Raw genomic sequence first — 18,237 nt, 5'->3', positions numbered from 1 at the left:
TCCTTTCTCCCTCCCTCTGTCTGTCTCTCTCTCTCTGCCCCCCCCCTTCATTGAGAACAGATGATGCTGGGATCGCATGGGCCCACCTCCCGGTCCTCCCCTCCCCTCCGGCCCCTTTAAAAAGCCAGATGACACCCAGCGTTCATTTGTACTACACACACACACACACTCACACATACACACGCCCCTACGGCCGCGGCCAGAGACCGAGAGCGAGTCGCGGCGGCGGCGGCGGCGGCAGTAGCGAGGGGCGCTTCACCATCCCTAGGGCGGCGGTGGGCGGCGGGCGGGGTGGGGAGAGGCGGTGCCCGGGGGGGGGGGGGCGATGGCCCAAGGCCGGGGGGGCTGAGCGCGGTGGGGGGGGGGCGTGCACCTGCCAGGCTCGGAGGGCGGCGGCCGTCTGGCTCGGCTCGGCTCGGCTCGGGGGGAGCGGCAAGAGCCAGGCGAGGGAGCGCTCGGCCGCCTCCGGCTGAGGATGGCGCGGGGCGGGCGCTGCCCGGAGGAGCCGCCGCGCCGCCGGCTTCCAGCGCGGGAGCCGCCGCCGAGTGGCCTCCCAGGGTCCGCCGCAGCTCCGCCGGACGCAAGTAAGTGGCGAGCCGGGAGCGGGAGAGGGAGCGGGAGGCGGGGCGGGAGGCGGCCGGGAGCTTCGGTCCTGCTCCTGCCTGGCCGCCGCTTTGGCCACCGAGGGGAGCGCAGGGGCCGATCGGAACCGGACCTGGCGTCGTCTCTCCCGGGCAAAACCCGCGCGATCCTATGCAGATCCAGTCGCCTAACTTCATAGGACTGCCCAGGCGGCTGGACCTGCTCGCTGGAAACGGAAGTTTCGCGTCAGGAATGTGATATTATTATTATTATTATTATTATTATTATTATTATTATTATTATTATTATTATTATTATTATTACTTCGTAACTGCTACTTTTCCTTAGGACCAGCATTCCTTGCCCCAGGCTATGGTGATAGGATTTTTTTAAAAGACAAAATGTAAGGGGTTCAATAGAACTTCCAGGGACAGAGGCAGTATGCCTCAGATGGAGCTCAGTTCAAACAGCTCAGTTCGAAATTCTTGTTGGAAACTTGAAGTTTTCTTCCAAAAATGGGATAGCTTTTTAAAAAGGATTAGACTAATTGTATGGACTTAAGTGGAGCCTCCACTTACAGAGGCAGTATAGCTCAGGCACAGAACTGCTGAGTTGGAGATTCTTGCTGGAAGAGGAAGTGGAAGAGGACTGACAGGTCTTTTGGATTGGAAGATTAAGTAGGGCCTCAGAAGTGTATGCGTGTTTTTTTAAACTGCAAACCGTGCTCAGGGGCAGCAGGAATTCTTTGGCACACAGCATGAGTGTGGCTTTTTCAAAAGGGTTAGACCAATGTATGGAATTAAATGGAACCTCTAGGTGCAGAGGCAGTATACCTCAGGTATTCTTAACCCACACTTTGGAAATGACTCAGTGTAGCCTGCCCTGAGGTCTTTGAGACAACAGCCACTCCGAAAACCTGTGAGAGGCGCAAACTCCCAAGGCATTGTCTACGTAGCTGTAGGCTTTCCATCCGAGGCGGGTGGGTGTGGCCGTGGCTGCGGTAGAGGCCATGATCCTGACAAGGATGGACCTACATCGCTCCAACTATCGATCCAATGGGTGCTCTGTGACCTACCTCTCAGGGTTGTTGTTGGCACCATAGAGGCATTCTGAGAGGGAGCTTTTCTGCGTTCCTTCAGGTCACCTCCTCTAAATTCAACCTGCTGGACTTTACCTAGGCCAGGCACCTGGTGAGCACCCATTGAAGCAAAGTGAGATTGCATGTGAATGAATGGGCACGTAGCCCCTCTCACCCTTTCCCCCTTCTCTCTTCAATTGGGGTAGGTGGCTGTTAAGCAAAAGTGGGGGACAGCTGAAAGTGGGGTACAGCCAATGCCATATTTCCTCCCTTTCTTCAGGAACTTTTCTCCCAGTCAAGTTCAAATGAGGAAACGAATGCTGGGCTGGGGGGGGGGGGTGGAGGGATGGGATGCTATATGTAAGGTGGGAAGAAGTTTCTCTTGAGAAAGACCACAGGACAGCATGGTCTACTCTGACCAGCAGCAGCACTAGCACGGCTCATATGACCTTCTAAAGCTCCTTTTAGCTGCAGATTCCGGGATCGAACCTGAGAACTTCTGCATGCTCAAGTGTGAGCCACACCCCCTCCCCACTCATAGCCACAGCCTCTGAATTCTACATTTTGAGCTCCTACACATACACACAGGCACACTCTTAATTGCATTTGGGCAGAGCAAAACTAATTTAATTTGCCACCCTGTTCAATTTGGTGCTGCCCAGATTTAGATGGCAAAGACCTTGGGGCAGAGACCTTTACTGTGTGTAGTGCCGTGTCTTTTGTGTAGCTATCTTAATCAGAGCTGCTGTAGTGTAGTGGCTAAGGGACTTCCAATGCAATTGTTTTGAAGTTTTATTTCAATGTAGGCCCTTTGAAAGGGTTTATACTGTGTTAAGTCTACAGAGGATTGCACCATAAGCTGCAAAATCAGGACATTCTGTCACTGTGAATGAACCTTGCTTTGGCCCTGAACATACGATGTGGCTTAAGACAGTCTCCGTTCCCTAAAATCTGCCACATTGGGGTGAGAATACTGACCTACCTTGTAGGGTTGTTGTAAAGCCTGCAGCCAGCTCACATGTGAAAGCAGGTCGAATTCTATAAAGCACGCAATGATTAATCATGGTGACCAATCCTAAAGACAGGCGTGTATGTGTAAACTGCCAATCAAGTGGCAGCCGGCTCATGCTGACTCCAGCAAGGAGCTTTTGAAGCACGTGAAAGAAGAATTTGCCATTGCCTTCCTCCACAGAGTCTTCCTTGGTGGCCTCTCTTCCAAGTACTGACCCCGCTCAGCTTCCGCGACCTGGCAAAATCGGGCTACACCATTCTTCCTTCTCTGCATAAGCAACCCTAGATACGCCAGGATATTCAGCATTATTCCAGACACCCAAGCAAAATTCCAAGCTCAGTTATCCACAAAGCCTTAGGTGCAAAGCTTCCACAAGCTGATCTGATGCATGCAAAGTTTTGCATCATTGAGAGTCCATTTCAAATTGAACGCTAAACTGCGGACACTGCTTTGACTTAAGGTAGCTGGCATCCAGTAGTACGTAATTAGAGCCCTGACATTTGGCCTGGGTTTTCCGTGGAGGCACAGCTCCCAATCCGCCTCACATTCAAAACTGCGCATCAGAGTGCCAGTCTGCCAGCCCTCTTTCGGTTGAGGGCAAGGTAGCCCATTGGCATGCTATCCTACTGGGACCTTCCCCTGAAATGACTGCTAGCCACACTTGAATACAGTTTGTGTTCATGCCAGAGTCCTCCGGTTTGCCAAATGGCCAGAGAAAAATGTCATTTTAAATAGAGGCTTCATGGCCTGTTATTTACTAGGCGATGCTATTGGCCTCCATGCCATGAAAAGTTTCACGGGCCCGTTTGCATGCATTCAACCTCTCTAGCCAAGGGATAGAACATTATTTGCTGGGCCAGCTGGCGAAATCGCTTTAGACCTTTCCTTTTCTTGCTAGCGGGCTCTGATTAGCAGCGGCATTCCACTGGCGCTATTAAGTTCTGTATCACTGGGAAGTTCTGGGACTTCGGGGGAGGTCAGTTCCGCAAGGATGTGAATAGACCCCATTGACCGCGGCTTAAATTGTCGCTAATCTTGGGAAGGGGAAGTATTAGCCGAAACAAAGGAACTTATTAATGCCGTTAAAAAAAAAATTGATCCGGAGTCTTGTGACACCTTAAAGACTTGCAACATTCTCCCTCCCCCCTACCATAAGCTTCTGTGGACGAAGGGAACGATCAAAGGGCCAGAAAGTACAGTGCGAAATGTAATTATGTAAAATGCAGATTTAATTAAGGAAAGTCCAGAGACCATTAATTAGTGATGCTTGGATAGTTAACACCTGGGGTGTCCCAGGTTTGGTTGAGATGGTTCACACCTGTAACAAGGAAGAAATCCCAAGTGTCAGATTTGAATTTTACATAACAACATTTTGCCCTGAGCGATATAAATTTCATGGTTGCTTGACCCCGTTGTTTGTTTGGGATTTTTTTTCATGCCCTTACGTAAAATGACTTAGTCACTCAGAATTTAGGCAGATCTCTGAGAGGGGCAGGAAGGGAAGAGCCAGTGCTTAGCTCTCATGGCCTTTCCCCGCATGCCCAGGTTAATGCCCATTGCCAGTTTGGGGTCAGGAAGGAATTTGGGGTCCAGAAGAAATGGGGAGGTAGTTGTGAATTTCTTACACTGTGCAGGAGGTTGGACTAGATGAACCGTTGATGCCCCTTTGTGCTCTGTGTTTCAATGACAGCATAGGTGAGAAAGCATTCATTGCCCCTGAAGGAGTAGGAGGTAGTCCCCACAGGCTGGATCCAGACTGAAATTTCTGTTTCCACAAAGCACTTGACGTCGGCAGAATGCAACTTTCCTGTCATCATCCCTCCAATTGGTCTCCCAGAAAAACACCTCTTTTGTTGTTGTTTGAGGACAGGGTGGGGGGTCCCTAAAAAACCACATGCACTTGAATCCCAAAATGGCGATGTCCTACATGAACAAAATAAAAAGAGCTGTTTGTTGGACCCTGCTTTTTGCTACCTGAAAGAATCTCTCAGCGGCTTTCAGTCGCTTTCCCTTCCTCACAACAGACACCCTGTGAGGTGGGTAGAGATTATCACATTTTTATCCGGTTCTTATCAAACTAAGGGCCAATTCACATTTACAAAGCCCTTCTGGCCATCATGAGGACTTTGTATCAGATGTGTGATAGGGATTCTGTGCCTGCCAAGCGGACATGGGTCCGGTTTGGTGTAGTGGTTAGGAGTGCGGACTTCTAATCTGGTGAGTCGGGTTCGATTCTGCACTCCCCTACAAACAGCCGGCTGGGTGACTTAGGGCTCGCCACAGCACTGATAAACTATTCTTCAGTTCTGATTGCATCTGTAATGCATGCGGTGGAGGGTTTTTGACTTTCCCCTCTCTGCAGCCGTCCCATCCTGAAACCACCCTAAGAGCTGTTGTTTGTTTGTTGTGAAGAATGCATTTGACGAATTCCAGTTCTGAATGTTCCTTTACGGAAAAAAAAAACACCTGTCCTCTGTGTAAACAGAAATTGAGCAGGGTAGGGAGAAAGGGTCTACCCTTGCCTTCAGTCTCTGTTGGTCTTCCTATTTGCAGTTAGCTTTTAAGCAGAGAGCCAGGATGGTGTATTGGTTAGGAGTGGCAGCTTCTAATCCAGCGAGCCGGGTTTGATTCCCTGCTCCTCCACATGTGATGTCGTAGTTGGACGAACTTCTGACAAATCCAGGTTCAAATCTCCACTTATTCCATGGAAACTTGTTGGGTGACCTTAGGCCATTTACATGCTCTCGGCCTGCTCTGTCCCTCAAGGTTGTTGTGAAGCAAAGGGAATGATGCAAGCTACTTTGTGCCCCCCTTAGGGCAAAAGGTGGGATAAAAATAAAAGAGATTAAGCTGTGACACTTAAAAACACTCAACAAGAAGAATTTTTTATATATATATATACTGCTTTTCACTACCTGAAGGAATCTCAAAGCAGCTTGCAATCACCTTCCCTTTCCTCTCCCCATAACAAACACCCTGGGAGGTAGGCAGGGCTGAGAGAGCTCTGAGAGAACTGCTCTGTGAGAACAGTTCTAAGAGAACTGTGACTAACCCAAGGTCACCCCACTGGCCTCATTTGGAAGAGCGGGGAATCCAACCCCCTTCTCCATATTAGAGGCCGCTGCTCTTAGCCACTACACCATGCCAACTCTGTCTGTTGGTTAACTTTTATGAAAACCAGACAGGCAACTCTAAATATTCCAATATCGTTTTTCTCCGACATGCGGAAAGCTTTCTTTAAAAAGAGATATCCGATTTCTGAATCCATTGGAGACTATGCAGGAAGGTGAATCTGCCACCGTATGTCAACCTTTGCAAGGAATCTTTCATTCTGAGCCCAAATCCTTTACAAAAAAAAAACCCCATTTTGACAGACAGGATTGAAAAGGGTAGTTTGAATCAAGTTTTGAGGCCCTTACCTCAGTTACTCCGTTTTTATTCTGTTGGGTGCGTGTGGTGGGTTTTTTAATTAAAAAAAAACCTCTTCTTACCCTCCCACGCCCTCACAGAAACGGTGACATAGAAACTGAAGTACGTAAGCCAGAGAAAGCCACTGGGATTTTGGCCCAAATTAAACTGACTTTAGAATGTGCACTTTGGCAATTCAGCTCTGTTTCCAAGTCCGTTGGTGGGGGAGAATAAACCCATTCCTTTGAAAAAGGCCAAACTTCAGCCAAAGCACTCTCTCTCTCTCTCTCTTGAGAAAGCATCTCCGCTTTGTCTTTTTCTCCAAAGGGATGGTGGAACAGAAAAGAAACCCCTGCATAGTATCCTCTCCTCCCCGCCTCCTTTCAGCATCATAGGTACAGTATTTCAGAGGCTAATGCATTTCAAAGAGACCAGCAGTCAGCAGGTGGGGTTCTATTATACCAGTCAGGGAAGCAATCTTCCAGCTTTGGTAAGTAACTATCCTCAATCAGTCTCCTTTGTGCTTCTGTTGCGAGGTATCTCACTCAGGCAGTCCTTGAGGGGATCCCATTGTCAAGGGGCATTAATTTCCCTCTCTGCTGCCGGAAGGTGTTTCTGCCGAGGGAACAAAACCCCCCCGGGAAGATGAAGACGCAAGCAATTTTTATAACTTCCAGGCTGAAATGAGATTACATTTTGAATAGGAATTATATGGGAAAGGTGGAAGGATTCTTTTTCAGGGGGCTGGATGGAGCGAATTGATGGCTTGGGTAAGCGTTTTCTTTTGGCACAGGCCTAGATTTTGCAATAATGTTAATAATAGTAAATAGTTCCTTTCCAGGGCTTAGTCCAGGGGTGGTCAAACTGCGGCCCTCCAGGTGTCCATGGACTACAATTCCCATGAGCCCCTGCCAGGAGCAGAGCGCATTGATGGAGTTCTGGGAGGGAGGGAGCAGGGGCCCTTCAGATGTTGTTGGTTATGCCAGTTCTCCACCGAATGCCTGGCAGAAGAGCTCCTTTTTGCAGGCCCTGCGGAACTGTTTTAGCTCCGTCAAGGTCCTGATCTCCTCCGAGAGCTCGTTCCACCAGGTGGGGGCCAGGACAGAGAATACTCTGGCCCTGGTCGAGGCCAGGCGGGCTTCTTTAGGGCCAGGGACCCTTAGCCGGTTGGTGGTGGCTGGGTGTTGATCTCTAAACCAGAAGAGCTTTAAACCAGAAGGGATGTGATGCTGCAGCTGGCATTGTATTTTTTTAATCCTCCTGCACCATCACTCAGAGCAGCAGCAGGCAATGGGTGCAGGAGAAAGGGGGTCTTCCCACCCTGACTGGGGTCCTCGCAGCTCTGATGAGGAGGGTTATAGCATCTTTGATTCGCTTTTCACTGACTGCAGGGTGACGGGAGGCCTCTTCTGCTTCGTTCTCATACTGAATAATATTAACTTTAGCGATCGCCTGGCCGTGTTCATTAGCTATATACTTTTTCAAAAATGGTATGTTTCATTTTTATCTTCTAAATTTCGTAGAGATGAATGCATGCCTTTTTCCTCTGAAGAAATGCCATGGGAGACTTGGAATACATGGGGAACGGCCCGCTTCACACTCCTTTATATAATAAAATAAATACACACGAGGCATGAGGGGAGTAACCTATTTTATTTTGCTATCTTCTGACCCAATTTTCAAGCAAATATAGCACTGCAAATCCCGATCCCTAGGAAAGAAAGTAACTTGCAGTTCCTACTGGAATTATCTCTCTCAGAGGGCTTGAAGGTGGCAAGTACAACTCTGGCCAGTTTCTTTTCCATGCTTCATAAAGTACTTGTTTTCATTCCTGCTTTGGGACAGCAAACCTCAGGATTTTAGACAGAGAAGTCTAATGTACATAGCTCTAAAGTTTTGTGTTTCCCTTCCTTTGTGCCTTCAACTTTGCTTTCATTTTCAAAAGGAAGCAAAATACTAGTCCATGTGGTTTCAAGGATAAGTCTGAATCTTTGAATCCTGATTATTTGCAGGGTGGTTCTCAGTGTAAGGCTAAGGTTGCCAGGAGTTCTTGCTGTTGCTCCTTCAGGTAACAGGATCCATTTTTTTTAGAAGCTACCAGGGTCACATGCATCATGATGTCACTTACAGGGAGAACCCAGAAGTGGTGTCATGTCACTCTAGGAATCGTCAGAAACTCCATGGTAAAACCATAGATTTCCCCCCAGTGATTTCTAGAGTGGTGTAATGTCCGTTCTGGTTTTCCCTAGAAGTCACATTATTCTGCACTTGCCACTGGTCTCCCAAGTCTCCTGTTGGATGTAATGTTTTTAATTTTTATGTGAGGTTTTATCTTTGATGTAACCAGCCTGAGATGGCTCGCCGATAGCAGCAGGGAAGAAATCCAAAAATAAACGAGTGAGTGAGTGAGTGAGTGAATGAATGAATGAATGAATGAATGAATATCTTCCCCTCGAAAGAGAGCCAGTGTGGTGTAGTGGTTAAGAGCAGCAGATTCTAAGAGAACCAGGTTTGATTCCCCCATTCTTCCACATGAAGCCACGGTTCTGCTTTGAGACTCCTTCAAGGTGAATAGCCATGTTAGTCTGTCTGCAGCTTTAGAACAGAGTCCAGTAGCAACTTAAAGATTAAGAAAATTTGTGGCAGAGTATGAGCTCACTTCTTGAGATACCTGGAAAACTGGGTTTGATCCCCCCCCCCGCTCCTCCACATGAGGCCTGCGAAGTAACCTTGGTCCAGTCCTTATTCTCTTAGAGCAGTGGTCCCCAACCTTTTTATCACCGGGGACCACTCAACACTGGGGACCACTCACCGGGGACCACTCAACTCCTTTTACTGAGGCCCGGTGGGAGGCAGGTAGTTTACTCCTCTACTCTCAACCACTACCCTAACGCTCTCTGATCACTATGGTAATGTTTAAACATCCCTTCAAAATAAGATACAGACACGCCACAACAATGAAGTGTGTTGTAAATGGATGAAGTAAAGGGCCGGGGGGGGGGGGGAAGGCATCCTTCGGGGTCCACCTCCAATTAGTTGAAGGACCACATGTGGTCTGCAGCCCACAGGTTGGGGATTGCTATCTTAGAGCTCTCTCAGCCCCACCGGCCTTACAAGGTGCCTGTTGTGGGCAGAGGAAAGGAAGGTGACTGTAAGTTGCTTTGAGATTCCTTTAGAGCCAGTTTGGTGTAGTGGTTAGGAGTACGGACTTCTAATCTGGCATGCCAGGTTCGATTCTGCGCTCCCCCACATGCAACCAGCTGGGTGACCTTGGGCTCGCCACAGCACTGATAAAACTGTTCTGACCGGGCAGTGATATCAGGGCTCTCTCAGCCTCACCCACCCCACAGGGTGTTTGTTGTGGGGAGAGGAAAGGGAAGGCGACTGTAAGCCGCTTTGAGCCTCCTTCGGGTAGGGAAAAGCGGCATATAAGAACCAACTCTTCTTCTTCTTCTTCTTCTTAAGGAAGGGAGAAATGGGAAATAAAAAACAACTTTTCTTCTTCTTGAAACGGTCTAAGAACAAAAAAGTATTTAATTCAGTCCGATGTCACCAGTGCGTGGCTGAAAGTTTTGTCTCAAAAATATACTATGTGGATGAGGGTGCATATCTACTCCCAGTTTAGGAGAACTAAACTACGCATGGCTGAAGGGGGGGAATGGCTCATGCTCTGCCTTCCCCAATTCCCAGGGGTTTTCTGTGATTTTGATGAAAGTCTGTGCAGAGGGCCAATTTCCGTAATGACCCGTTTTCCTTCTGTGCAGAGATTATATGAAAAAATTATTCAAGAAGATCGTCAGACATCTTACTAGGCAATTTTCTTTGATTGCGGCCGGGCAAAAATCGGAAATGTTCAAAGTCCACTTCTAAGAAAGGCCTGCTTTGTGAAAATTGGGTATTTGATGGAGATTGAAAAAATAACTGAAGCATTGGGAGAGGGGGAGCAGATAGAAAGAAAATTATTCTCCTTCTCTCACAAGAGTGGAACTTGGTGTGATAAGCATATTAGTTAACCTGCAGAAATCTCATAACGTAAATAGGAGCTACTCCCAGAAACAACAAATCTTTAGCCAATTTCTCACAGAAACTAGGCTCCGGGACAACTATCGTCTTTTCCATAAAGCATTCATGATACTGGGTTGATTTTTCACAGAGGGCTAGATTCAGAGACTTCCGAAACCTCTTGGGAAAGCCTTTTTGCCCACCCTTCTGTAAACAAAATCCCTTTCTGATCTGAGTCGGTAGAATGTCCCGAGCGTGTGACGAACCACCTTTAATAAACGCGAACGATCCCCTGTTGGTATGCCTTCAGTCTTTGCAATCCATTCTTGTTCCCATTTTGCAGCCAACCCATTGGACGTGAAGGGGGAATGCCTGAACTGAGGTTACCAGGAACATCCATGTCTAAAATGGGATTTGAACTCAGGACCGCCAGGACGAAAGCCAATGCCCTATGTATTGGACTACACTGGCTCTCGCACTGAGGTAAGGGCTCTGCTCGTATATGCTTCCCAGAGGGGCATCCTATAAAATCTGTTTCCAAAGACCATCCGAGTTTTTAGCGCAATCAGTGCCGTTTGTTTATGCTTAGCAGTCTGTTGAGCCCATTCTAGACTTCACTGAGTGGGCTGTGACTCAGTGGTTCAGGCTTGGGTTCAATCCACCTCCTTCATTCCCATCCCACTCTTTCTCCAAGGAGCTCAGGGTGAATCATAGAATAGAATCATAGAATGATAGAGTTGGAAGAGACCTCCGGGGTCATCTAGTCTAACCCCCTGCAGAATACTGGGTGCTGTACATCCTTCAGTCCTCTCTGTCTTATGCTCACAACACCCTTATGAATCTGATTGCCAGCTCTTGGCTGGGGAAATATCTGGATATTTTGGAGGTGGATCCCCATGGGGCATAATACCATACAGTCCACACCCCCCAAAGCAGCTATTTTCTCAAGAGAACCTAATATCTCTTGACCAGAGATCAGTTCTAATTCCAGGAGATGTCCAGGTAGGGATGCCTGCTTTGGGTAAGGAGTAAGATATCAGGAGAAGAGCCAGGGTGGGTGGGGTTTTGGGGAGCCGAGAGGAGAGGAGAGGAGAGGTCTCAGCAGGGTATAATGCCGTAGAGTCTATCTTCCGAAGCAATCATTTTCTCAAGAGAAAGGTGTTGGTCACCCAGAGAGCAATTGCAACTGTGGGAGACCTTCAGTCCACCTGAGGTGCCACCGGACCCAGGAAGCTCCATGATAGGAGCTGGGCTCTAAATAGGAGTCTTCCAGACTCCATTAGGGTTGCTGGGTCCCTCCTGACAACTAGAGAGGGATCAGAGGAACTTACTAGGAGCAGCAGAGAGGCCCAGTTGGTGTACAACGATGTGTCAACCCCACTGCCCATGTGACCCAGAAGTGACATCATCACATCCGGGACATAAGGGCTCCTGGCATTTGGGCAAAATATCTATGGTAAATTTGGCATCTACCATAGATTTTAGGCCCAAATAACAGAGCATCGCCCCAATGTCCTAGATGAGATCACACCATTTCCAGGCCATGTCAGATGGTTCGCCTTCTTTTTCTGGGTAAGTCATCCCCCCACTGCAAGCTGGGAGGTAGGATAGGGGGGGGGGCACCTCTAACAGGGGGTCTGGCAATCCTACACTCTCTGCACAGGCTCAGCGGGGTCGAACAGTCCTTTTAAACAATAACATTTGATTTACCCCTTTCTTGGCTTTAGTTCACTCGGCTGTGTCGATCGACACTCCTGTAACCTCGAGCCTAGATGACTCTTAACACGCTTCATGTAGGACTGCTCAATTTATTTCGTGTAGGGCTGTTCAGTTAATTTCAATTAAGCGCCAAGCACAACAGTTCAACAACAAACTGAGATCCAGCATTTCCCCCTGCCTCACAACAGTTTCACGGGCTGCCAGTAAGCTCCTGGGCTCCATTTAGGAACCTGGTTTTAATCTTTAAAGCGCTTAACTGCCTGAGGCCCACGTACCTGGAAGACTGCTTCACCCAGCTGTGAGATACTGGAGTCTCTTGGGAACACGCTTCTCAGGTAAACAGAGTACGACTTAAGAACAAGAAATTGTCCGAGACCATCTGGAGGCCTCGGAAGCCATTTGCCGAGCCCCAGCAGATAGAAAGGGACCATAAGCGAAACACATACTGGGGCTGCTGCAGGCTCTGATGCACTTGAAACTTTAATAAAACTTGTAATGGAGCTACTAAAGTTAGTCCTGTGTACTTCCAGGTCCTGACAATATCCCAGGCCAGCCAGTTCTCAGATGTTAAGCAGGGTTGGTCCTGTTGAGTCTTCGGATGGGAGACCACCAAAGAAGTCCAGGGTTGTGACAGAGTCAGCCAACAGCAAACCACCTCCGAATGTATCTTGCCTCGGAAACCGTCCCAGGGGTACTCAAATTGCGACCCTCCAGCTTTCGCTGGCAGGGGCTCATGGGAATTGTAGTCCATGGACATCTGGAGGGCCCGCAGTTTGACTACCCCTGATCTAGGTCATCCTAGGAAACATGCAGTTCTTCCTTCTGATTTGCTGGGTTTTGTTGGGTATGCACTGCCACCATCTTTGCATTAAAAAGTGCTCTGTAGTGCTCATCCAGGCCCATTTCCAAAGGAAGGGTCAGAGTGCAGCACATGATCTTCCTTCCACTTACACAAGTAATGATTCTTTTCCAGCAAATCCCACCCACCCCACCCCAATCCAGTCCGATACTTCCCACAAGAGCATAACAATGTGGATCTCATGCTAGGAACGGGATCTTTTGGGGGGTAGGGGTGTCAAAGTGCAGGTTGTCACTGATAAAGGGCCTAAAACTAAACCACAGAAGAACCCCCATTCCCACTTGATGTCATTAGGGACGACGGGAACAGGAAGTGAATTCCATCTCAAGCTTTTGTCCTGCCTCCCATTCTCTTTTGCTCATTCTGCTGTCCTTGGAGTCATCCTTATGTTATTGCTTTTCCCCAAACCTGTATTTCTTAAATTGTTTTTTTTGTTTCCTCCTACCCCGTTTACAAAGTGATGAGAAGATCAAAGTGAGATTAACAAAACCTGCTTAGATTTCGAACAGAGTTTGCAATAGATGCACATCTAGCTAGGCTTCCTGCTTGCTTTGATGTACTGAAGAGGCTTCTCTCTTTAGGAGATTCCTTCTTTGTCCCTGGATAAATGATAAGATTCCTGGTGGGTTTGGTCTTTCTTTCTTCCTTCTCGCCAGCTGAACAAAGAGGTTCCATTAACAGGCACACTATCTCTGTGTGCAACCTGTTAAAACCACCCTGGTTTGCTGGTAGTCGAGAAGATTTGACAAGTCCCTTTTTGCACCTCTGTTCTCTCATCTGATCGAATTTGTCTAAGCAAACGACTGAACGAACGGATCACATTTTCCTCCAGGGAGCAAAGGGAGACCAGTGTCATGTTCTCCACTTTTCAATACATCTTCCCCAGGTTGAGAAAGCCTGACTGATTCGCAGTCAGCCCCATAGCCAGAACACTCATTGAAACTGATGGGCAGTACATTCAGGGTGGGCAAAAGAAAATACTCCTTTACACAGAGAGAAATTAAAAATGTGGGATTTGCTGCCAGAGGATGTAGTGATGGCCAAAGAAATAAACAGCTTTAAAAGGGTATTAAATAGGTTCATGGAGGATAAGTCTGCCAGTGACCACAAGCCAACTGATGGGAACCTTCATGTTCAGAGGCACCAAACCCCTGAACTCCAGAGCCAGGTGAGGGCCTTGGCCTCTATACCTGTTGTTGGCCATCCAGAGGAACTAGTTGGTTGCTATGTGAGACAGGATGCTGGATTAGTTGGACCAGTGGTTTCATCCATCCAGGTTTCATCCTTCCATTCTTATGACTGCTCATGAAGTTATATTTATTTTATTTTTAATCTAGCCCAACCATGGCTGGAGATTCGAGAATCTTCATGAACCAGGACATGGAAATTGGCGTCACTCCAAGAGAGCCCAAGAAGATTCCCAAACAGGCCCGAGATGACATCCCGATCGCCACCGATCGCACGCGCCTTTTGGCGGCCGAAATCAAGAAACCGCGGCAGCGCTACATGCAAAAAAGCGGCAAGTGCAACGTCCACCACGGAAACGTTCAGGAAACCTACCGCTACCTTAGTGACCTTTTCACTACGTTGGTGGACCTCAAGTGGCGTTTCAACCTTCTTGTATTCACCATGGTTTACACGATCACTTGGTTGTTTTTTGGCTTCATTTGGTGGCTTATTGCTTACATCCGAGGAGATCTGGACCATCTCGGAGACAAGGACTGGATCCCTTGCGTCGAAAACCTCAGTGGGTTTGTCTCGGCATTTCTGTTTTCCATTGAGACCGAAACCACCATTGGGTATGGCCATCGGGTTATCACTGAAAAATGCCCGGAAGGCATCATCCTGCTCTTGGTCCAAGCCATACTGGGATCCATAGTGAATGCCTTCATGGTAGGGTGCATGTTTGTGAAGATCAGCCAACCAAAGAAGAGGGCAGAGACCCTCATGTTTTCCAGCAATGCTGTGATTTCCATAAGGGACGAGAAGCTGTGTCTCATGTTCCGGGTTGGGGACTTGCGGAATTCCCACATTGTTGAGGCTTCCATCCGAGCCAAGCTGATCAAATCCAAACAGACCAAAGAAGGGGAGTTCATCCCTTTGAACCAAACAGACATCAATGTGGGGTTTGACACTGGCGATGACCGTCTGTTTCTGGTGTCGCCGCTCATCATCTCTCATGAAATCAACGAAAAAAGCCCCTTCTGGGAGATGTCCCGGGCCCAGCTGGAGAAAGAAGAGTTCGAGATTGTGGTGATCTTGGAGGGGATGGTGGAAGCAACAGGTAAGACGCGTTGTTCCGGTCGGCACTTTGTTTACGTTGAGCGTGGTTCAGAAAATCCTTTTCTTTGTCTGGTTTCCCATCTTTCTTTGTTTTCTTTCATCATTTTTTCAAGGCAAATTTCCACTATTTATACAGAAACGGGCATTAGTTTTAATGGAAATGGTTGGTTCCAAGTTGGGATGTCCAAAATAATGGGCAAAGCTTTCAGATGGCTGCCTTACCACTCTGCGCCACAAGAGGCTCATTATATCACATGCGTGTATGTAAATATCAGACCACTGATGAAGACCCCAAGAGGAATTGAAACACGTTTGTTTTTTTTTTGGTTTTTTGTCATTTATCCCTGCATTAAAACGTTTTATATTTTTGAAAGTGCACGATATATTTCGATGTTTTAAAATTTTATATGTGCACATGTATTGAAATAAATATCTGCATTTTAATATTTAATATTTTCTGCTGCCGCTCAACCTTTCCGGTTCCTAACTAGAGAGGTAGGGAACTAGATCTTCAGTGGTGTTGAGGAGCCCTGATCTCATTGGAAGCCTAAACAGGGTCATCCCTGGCTACCACCAAGGACGTCCGGGGTTGCAAGGGTCAGGCCGGCAATGGCAAACCACCTCTGTTCTTTTCTGACCATGAAAATGCTACTGATTTCAGATGCCGAATACTAGCAGCAGGTGAATGATAATAGTGTGATTGGATTAGGTGTGAAATGCAAAAGGGTAGTAGGTGTAGAGAAATCAGGCCTGGCAATGAGTCAGGAAACCTAGGTCTTGATTCAGTCCAGGAGGATGCGTTGTCTTGAGCTTCATTATCTGTTGCAATTGGGGAGGGATTGACACTGACATCCCCAAATTCTGTTACAGAATAATAATAAAAAAAGAACTCAAAGCTGTCATAGACAGAGTTTTTTGAAGTTCAATCTCTAGTTCTGGTTTTGCTTCTGAACAGAGGTAGAATTGCAGAGAACAGTTCTTAGGATGAAGAAACACGCATCTCTTCAAGGCAAACAAATTGTTCAGTGCAACACAGTGGCAGTTCTGGGGGCAGGGAAAGCTCCCCCCCTTTGCAACTTCTATTAACTCTCTCCTGGAAGTCTATGCAGCCTCCTCTGTGACCTTCAAGAATTGTTGGTTGCCATGGAAGCCCATTGCCAAGCAAGAGAAAACGGACAAAGAAAATGCCTTTAAAAAACCCTCAGAAAACCATAGCAAGCTCCCTTGGAAATGAATGGACTTGCGTATTCCCTGCCTGCATTTGAAACTCCCAAGGCTTGCAAGTTTTTGAAAATGTGTTATATTAAGGACAGTAGCTGTATACAGAGAGAGTGGGAGGTTCATAGCCTGGTTTGCACAGTTCCAACTTTGGATAAAGAGGGAGGGGGGTCGTCACTGAAATCCTGGGAATTGTTGGTCACTACACCTCCCTTTTTCTAATTTGTGTATGGTTAGGCTCCATGTGTATCAACAGACAGCTGAACATTCTTGCACTGACAAAAAGCATTCTCTATAAGCTAGTGTGTGACAGATACTTTCTTGGCTTAATCGAAGGGCCCAACTATAGGTTATGGCAGGGGTAGTCAAACTGCGGCCCTCCAGATGTCCATGGACTACAATTCCCAGGAGCCCCCTGCCAGCAAATGCTGGCAGGGGGCTCCTGGGAATTGTAGTCCATGGACATCTGGAGGGCCGCAGTTTGACTACCCCTGGGTTATGGTTTTTAACAAGTAGGGTTCATGGGGCTGGGTTCCCTAGACCAGCAAACGCAGGCAGGGGCTCATGGGAATTGTAGTCCATGGACATCTGGAGGGCCGCAGTTTGACTACCCCTGGGTTATGGTTTTTAACAAGTAGGGTTCATGGGGCTGGGTTCCCTAGACCAGCAAACGCAGGCAGGGGCTCATGGGAATTGTAGTCCATGGACATCTGGAGGACCACAGGTTGACTACCCCTGCCCTAGACCCAAGCTACTTTCCCTGCAGCTGCACAGCAGCTGTAGGGAATCAGGTTGCCAACTCTGGATCGGGAAATGACCGGTATTTTGGTGAAGGGTGCTTGGGAAGGGCAGGGTTTGGGGAGGGGGGGAGGACTTCAGGAGGGCATAATGTCACAATGTCCATCCTCCAAATTAGCCATTGTCTCTAGGAGATCGGATGCCCGTCATCTGGAGATCCATTGTAATTTGGGGGAAGGGGTCCCAAGCCCACCTGAAGACTGCCCATCCTCATGAAGAATGTCATTTTTGAAGCCTTTGGGGCCCGGTTTGGCATGGGACTTTGCCACAAAAGGAGGAGGAGTTCTTGCCTCTCCCCCCTTCATGGCAAAGCAGCCCTGGTGGGACTTATTTGCATAAAACTGGAACTGCACATGGAGTATTCTGGGAACCCACACTCAAAAAAAAAAAAAATTGCAATATGCAGTTTTGCCCTAGTTCTTAGCATGGTTGTGAAGATAAAACAGGACAATCCCCTTGCCTGTCATCCCATGTTGCTAAGCGCGGGGAAAATAAGATACAAATATGAATAATGGTAATTCAAAACTGCAGTGACGTGATCGTGGGCAACACGTTTCGGTGGCCCAGTTTGCAATGTCAAAAGAGAATCTCTGGAGCCGCTCTGAGGCATAGCTCTGTCAGGGGCTTGCATGCCTATTAATACCGGAATTAGTTTGTACAGTCAATTGTAAGGAGGTTAGACCTTTATTGTGGGAACAGATGTCCATAGAAGCAAATAAAGAGAATGGGGAGGTGGGGGGAAGGGTCAAGTCACAGCCAACATATGTGGGATTTTCAAGACAGGTGATGTTCAGCGGTGATTTGCCCTTGCCTGATCAAGCACAGAAGCCCCGGTCTTCCTTGGTAGTCTCCCATTCAAGTCCTAACCACCAGCGTCAACCCTGTTTTGCTTCCCAGGTCAAACAAGATGAGGCTTGTCTGGGCCACCCAAGTCAAGGCAAAATTCAGGTCCATGACAGTAGAATCATAGAAGAGGTGGAAGGGACCTCCTGGGTCATCTAGTCCAACCCTCTACACAATGCAGAACATTCACAACCCCATTGCTCATCCACTGTAACCTGCCACCCCCTTGAACCTTCACAGAATCAGACTCTCTGTCAGATGGCTATCCAGCCTCTGCTTTAAAAATTTCAAAGATAGAGAACCCACCTCCTCCTGAGGAAGCCTGTTCCACTGAGAAACCTCTCTAACTGTCAGGAACTTCTTCCGCATGTTTTGAATTAATTTCATCCCATTGGTTCCGTCCCTCCGGGGCAAGAGAGAACAACTCTGCTCCAT

At 47.8% G+C, this 18,237-nt stretch overlaps 1 protein-coding gene across 4 annotated transcripts in view; it reads left to right on the top strand.

Moving 5' to 3' along the window:
• The first annotated feature begins 368 nt into the window (after positions 1–368).
• The window catches only part of KCNJ5 (potassium inwardly rectifying channel subfamily J member 5), a 31,888-nt gene continuing 14,019 nt past the window's right edge, over positions 369–18,237 (top strand). The window contains exons 1-4 of one of the 4 annotated variants that reach the window (XM_077305722.1): positions 369–584; positions 6,408–6,570; positions 10,426–10,565; positions 13,998–14,944. In XM_077305722.1, the coding sequence (XP_077161837.1) occupies positions 10,534–10,565; positions 13,998–14,944 (979 nt within the window). In that variant the 5' untranslated portion in view covers positions 369–584; positions 6,408–6,570; positions 10,426–10,533. Of the gene's footprint in view, positions 585–1,624; positions 1,773–6,407; positions 6,571–8,072; positions 8,149–10,425; positions 10,566–13,997; positions 14,945–18,237 lie in introns of those variants that run through there. The other 3 variants (XM_077305721.1, XM_077305724.1, XM_077305723.1) reach the window with 3 other exon arrangements.

Source organism: Paroedura picta, chromosome 12 (assembly GCF_049243985.1).
Source record: "Paroedura picta isolate Pp20150507F chromosome 12, Ppicta_v3.0, whole genome shotgun sequence".
NCBI classification, from domain to species: Eukaryota; Metazoa; Chordata; class Lepidosauria; order Squamata; family Gekkonidae; genus Paroedura; species Paroedura picta.
The sequence above is the reverse complement of the archived record's forward strand: the minus strand, read 5'-3'. Positions and strand labels throughout refer to the sequence as shown.